The sequence below is a fragment of the Erinaceus europaeus genome, chromosome 4 (genome assembly GCF_950295315.1).
Source record: "Erinaceus europaeus chromosome 4, mEriEur2.1, whole genome shotgun sequence".
NCBI lineage: Eukaryota > Metazoa > Chordata > Mammalia > Eulipotyphla > Erinaceidae > Erinaceus > Erinaceus europaeus.
The window spans coordinates 50,199,435-50,205,434 of NC_080165.1; the positions used below are offsets into that span (position 1 = coordinate 50,199,435).

General features: G+C 42.7%; 1 protein-coding gene across 1 annotated transcript in view; it reads left to right on the forward strand.

Annotated features, from left to right (window-relative positions):
- GFOD1 (Gfo/Idh/MocA-like oxidoreductase domain containing 1) overlaps positions 1-5,353 on the forward strand; it is a 127,196-nt gene extending 121,843 nt beyond the window's left edge. Inside the window, exon 2 of the mRNA XM_007539261.3 lies at positions 1,870-5,353. Within this exon, the coding sequence (XP_007539323.1) occupies positions 1,870-2,789 (920 nt within the window). The 3' untranslated portion in view covers positions 2,790-5,353. The remainder of the gene's footprint in view (positions 1-1,869) is intronic.
- The last annotated feature ends 647 nt before the right edge of the window (positions 5,354-6,000 follow it).

Genomic DNA, 6,000 nt, shown 5'->3' on the forward strand with positions numbered 1-6,000 from the left:
AGGCTATGTCTTTGTCCAGAAGTCCCCATTAGATAGACACCTGCAGTTGCAAGATATCCACAGAACTTAACTTAGCACAGTTTGTTGCAAGGTTTCATGGGATTTGTTTTGTTTAGTGTAGTGCCTGCAGTTAGAACAACCGAGGTGAGCGTGTGTATCTATCTCTTCACCTCATTTCCCAGTGGTATCTCCTGGCATCTATAGCTTCATTACCTGTGACCCCAATAAAGAGTCCTTGTACAGAACACAAATGGACAACAGAAAGCTACAGATTGATTTAGAAGTTCAGGGATGGGTGAAGGTGCACCTGGTTGAGCACACACATGACAGTGTACAAGGGCCTGGTTCAAGTCCTTGGTCCTCCTCTGCAGTGGGCAAACTTCACAAGTGGTAAAACTTGCTGCAAGTGGTCTCTAGCTCTATCGCTATCTCCCATCTCTTGCAAATTCTCCCTGTCTCATAAAAATTAATCAAGTAATTAAATATACAAGTTTAAAAAAAGGTCCTCAGATCTTTTCAGCTAGCATCCCTTCATCTGCTTTACTAAGAAATCCCCATTATTCTTTATTCCTAACTATATTTTTGAGTTTTACTTGACCATTTTTCAATTCATCTCAATCACTTTTCAAACCTAACTCTTGTGTTCTACAGAATGAAGCCCTTTTTCATTCTCTGCCACTCTTTTTTCCTTTGATACTACCTCCTCCCCCAAACCCTCCATACCTAGGACCTCTTAATATCCTAAAGAGCTGTATTTTCCTGTGATTTGCATACCCACTACACTCATTTAATAGGCTTAATACTTAGTTGGCCTCAAGTCCACTAGTGAAAGACACCAAACTCCATTGTAGCATGGATGGGATGGCAGGAAAACAGGCCCTGCCCACCCCTCTGATTCAGGGAATATCTGCTCTTCCTGTAAAGAGCAGGAAAACATTAAATAAACACATCTGTGACCACTAGCAGCTTTAATCCATAATTCAAAATAAGCAAGCAAGCAAGCTAACACCAAAATATTGCCTATTGTTAGTGGTTGTTGGAGCATGGGGAAGATAGGTAAAAGCTTAGACCTGTGAAGGATATCATTCAGAGATTCTTCCTCATACTCAATCATACTAGCCTTTACTGGGACTTAAGCTCGTGTATTCTGGCTCTATTCAAATAAAGACAGAATTCTCTAGAAATTTTTAATTAAAATTATATTTTACCTATAAGGCAAAACAGAACATTTCATATGTAAGATAACCTTAGGATTGGGGAGATAACTCAGCCTGTTAAAACATCAGTCTGTGTTTGAGGCTCCAGAGGCTCCAGGCTCAATCCCTGGCATTACCTTATGGAAGAGTTTAGCAGTGCTCTGGCCCTCTCTACTTCTTTTTTCCTCTCTTATTCACTCTTCCCCAAATAAATCTTCAAAAATATGATGAAAGTATATTTAATTTATAGTGTATACTTTAATAGAACTTTCTTTTAGTTAAATAATATTTTAATTCTATATCCTCATAGTAAAATATACTTGCATATAAATTGGTACAGATACATATAAATTCATATACATTGCTTTGGCAAAAATTTTAAAATATTTCTGGGGCACACTATTTAAAGTATATTCAAATCAATCTTAATGTTTACATCAATGCTAATGGTATAATACTAAAATTAAGTAATTTGACGTGAATGTTGGTAGTAATAATTGAGACGTACAGAATGTTATTGTTAAATAAATAAAAGGTTGTATAAAATGTCTTAAAATTGTAATACGCATATCTTATCAGAAGGCTTTAAAGATTATTGTGTAGAAGCCACAACACCCACCTATATTACTCCCTTTATCTATAGTTCTGATTTTCTTTTTCCTCCTGCTGGCAGGCATCGGCAAGAATGTCATCTGCGACCGGACGGCGACCCCCCTGGACGCCTTCCGCATGATGTCTGCTGCACACTACTACCCCAAGCTCATGAGCATCATGGGCAACGTGCTGCGCTTCCTGCCCGCCTTTGTGCACATGAAGCAGCTCATCGAGGAGGGATATGTGGGCGAGCTGCTGGTGTGCGAGGTGCAAGTGCACAGCGGCAGCCTGCTGGGCAAGAAGTACAACTGGAGCTGTGATGATCTGATGGGCGGCGGCGGCCTGCACTCGGTGGGCACCTACATCATCGACCTGCTCACCTTCCTCACTGGCCAGAAGGCCGTCAAGGTCCACGGGCTGCTCAAGACCTTTGTAAAGCAGACAGACCACATCAAGGGCATCCGCCAGATCACCAGCGATGACTTCTGCACCTTCCAGATGGTGCTGGAGGGCGGAGTGTGCTGCACGGTCACCCTCAACTTCAACGTGCCTGGGGAGTTCAAGCAGGATGTGACGGTGGTGGGCTCCGCCGGGCGCCTTCTGGCCGTGGGCACCGACCTGTATGGGCAGCGCAACTGCGCCCCCGAGCAGGAACTGCTGCTCCAGGACGCCACGCCTGTCAGCAGTTCTCTGCTGCCGGAGAAGGCCTTCAGTGACATCCCCTCGCCCTACTTGCGTGGTACCATCAAGATGATGCAGGCGGTGCGCCAGGCCTTCCAGGACCAGGACGACCGGCGCACGTGGGATGGGCGGCCGCTGACCATGGCCGCCACCTTTGATGACTGCCTGTATGCACTGTGTGTGGTGGACACCATCAAGAGGTCCAGCCAGACCGGCGAGTGGCAGAACATTGCCATCATGACAGAGGAGCCCGAACTGAGTCCCGCCTACCTGATCAGCGAGGCAATGCGCAGGAGCAGGATGTCCCTGTACTGTTAGTGCAGAAGTCGGACTTCTGTCTGGACCCATGGAATGGAGAAAGGCCGAGGGGAGAGGTCCCCTTATGGAGTGTGGGAATAGGGAGGTAGAGGGGCAGAGTGAGGAATTGGCATCTGGGAAGGCGGAACCCCACCCGCGTTCCAAACAGAACTTTTGATAAATTGAGCTAATAGCCTTGAAGGTATTCTTGGAATCAGCCCCTCCCTGTCATTTGTATGAGGGGAAAGTTAGCTGCCTCTATCACACTACTGTGAAAAGCAAGGAGGGATAGCTTTCCTTCAAACTACACCCTTCCCACCTCCACCTTGACCTCTTGTGCAATCAGATGCTCTTGGGAGGTTAAGGCACTGTATCCTATAGCAAGTTCCTTGGCAATGGTTTTCCACAATACCTACCACTGGCAGGAGAAGGCACATCTTGTCTAGACAAACCTGTTAAGCTGGGGATTGGTCGTGGCTATGGTGGTGGTGATGGTGTGTAGGGGGTGGGCAGGTCATATAACTTAAATCCCAGGAAGTCACTTAAAATATCTAAAGGGGGAAAAAAAGCATATGGTTTCAAAGTGTACAGTTTTCATGATTGATTGGCCTTCTTTATGGGAAACACATAGGAGTGTTTTCCTAAGCGGTTCATAGCCCCCCAGCAGGCCTGAGGTGGGGTAAAAGAATGTTGAGTAGAGCAAGCAGAGAGAGGGGTTCCTTAAACTCAAAGGAGAGAGCAAATGCACACAAGTGTGTGCAAACAGATGGGGAAGAGATCAAGGAGCCACCTTTATGATTAACAAATAGAAATGACTATGAAAGGCGTTTGGTGCTAAAGTGAGTTCATTTCACTTTATATGACTCTTCAGGCAGATTCAAGGACACAGGTAGGATCTCGGAGTTTGCTCACAAGTTATAAGCTGTTCTCAAAGGCTATGGTCAGCTGGGAGCTCTGGTGTTGCAGTGGGAATTCACCAACCAGCAGGGAAAGTGAGTCAGCCTTAGACTTGTTTCTTGCACAAATACTCAACCATTTTTCTTTCTAAAGTGGGGAAGAAATTTGAGGAAATCCACCAAGTCAGTACTTGTGTGTTTTAAAGGGAAGCAAACCTTTTAAGTTCTTTCCAGAAGAATCTTCTTCATTTAAAGGGGTGGGGGAAAGGTCAAGTCTCTTTCTGTAGTTCTGACCTTTGTTTTCATTATCCTGACCTCTGGAAATGTTTGAACAGGTATTAAACAAAGCAAAAAGAAAAACAAGGATTATAGTTTTCAGTGTTTCTCAAATAGTGTTTAGAACTGTCCGAGGAGTTCATATCACATAGAGTTGAGAGGTTAATGTAGTGAAAAACATATTATTCCATGAAGTTCTGTCTTTCTGGTCTTGTCATCTTTGTTTACAGAGCTTTTATTAGAGATGGCCAACTGCAGGCTTGCATAGGCAGTGCCCAAATGTAACACACACACACACACACACACACACACACACACACACACACACACACACACACACACGGGTTTGTAAATGCATAGTACCACCAAATGTCAGATCTGGTCTTAAAGGAAACACCAAATCAATTACATTCTGAAAATAGGGAATTGTTGCTCTTCTTTTTAAACTTTTCTTAAATCTCCACCCCAGATAATACATCTGTGGAAGTTGAATGTGGAGTCTCCTTGTAAACCTACACAAGCTTTATTGATAGCTCACCGAAATCCTCCAGTAGTTATCTTTGGCATATAATTGAGGTAACTGAAAGAAAACTAGAAGGGCACTTAGAACCAGCAGTGGACTCCCAGTATCTGAGGAAGCAGAATTCAAAAAGAACATTACTGTCAATTGTATCCTCCATTTTCCCAGGATCAGTATCCTGTGAAGTTCTGGTTGTCCAGCAATACAAAGAAAACGTCATAAGAATGATGATGGCTTTTTAAAATTAATTTTTTAAATTTTCTTTATTTATTGGATAGAGACAGCCAGAAGTCAAGAAGAAGGGGGAAACAAAGAGAGAAAGAGACAAGAGAGACACCTGTAGCACTACTTCACCACTTGCAAAAATTTCCCCCTGAATTGGGGACTGGGCACTTGAACCCAGTTTCTTGAGCATTGCAGCATGTACACTCAACCAGGTGCGCCGCCACCCAGCCCCAGAATGATGATCATTTTCTAGCACAGAAGATTAGGATTACCTGTTCAGAAAGAAGTTTCTTTGGGCCTTACTTCAAAAGGTAAGGTTTGTCAACAGAAACTTTCAGTATTACCTTATGGTCCGAATTCGCTGACAGACTTCACAGACATCCTAGCTTTACTAACTACCAGTTCAAAACTATAGAGATCTGATAGAATGGAAGTCTCTCAGTAACAGTTTGAGCACAGGGTCATTCCATAGACTATTCTAGTTCAGGTTCCCCTAAATTGCCTTCTGGATAAATATTTTTTTGTGGAAACTGAATAGAAAGATTTTTTTTCTAGTTGTCTGAAAGGTCATGACTGAGGAAGAAAGGAAATAACACTAGATGACAATAGAGGACTCAATGTTCAAAGTCATTTATAATATAACTATGGATAATTCTAGGCATTCAATTTTATGTTTCTTTTTTTTAATAAAATAAAAATATTTATTTGTTTCTTCTCTTTTGTTGCACTTTTTTTTTTTGCGTTTCTACTTCTTTTTTTTTTTTTTTACATGCATAACATTCCCCAGATTTCCATTTAACAATACAACCCCCACTATTTCATTCATCATTTTTTCATGGACCTGTATTCTCCCCACACACCCACCCACCCCAGAGTCTTTCACTTTGGTGTAATACTCCAATTCCATTTCAGGTTTGACTTGTGTTTTCTTTTCTTTTTTTTTTTTTTTAATTTTTTTTATTATATTTATTTATTGCATAGAGACAGCCAGAAATCGAGAGGGAAGGAGGTGATAGAGAGGAAAGTCAGAAAGACACCTGCAGCCCTGCTTCACCACTTGTGAAGCTTTCCCCTTGCAGGTGGGGGCTGGGAGCTCGAACCTGGGTTCGTGCGCACTGTAACATGTGCCGCTCAACCAGGTGCGCCACCACCTGCCCCTGTGTTTTCTTTTCTAATCTTGTTTTTCAACTGAGCAAGTTGTGGTCTATATACACAATGGAATACTACTCAGCTGTAAAAAATGGTGACTTCACCGTTTTCAGCCAATCTTGGATGGACCTTGAAAAAATCATGTTGAGTGAAATAAGTCAGAAAC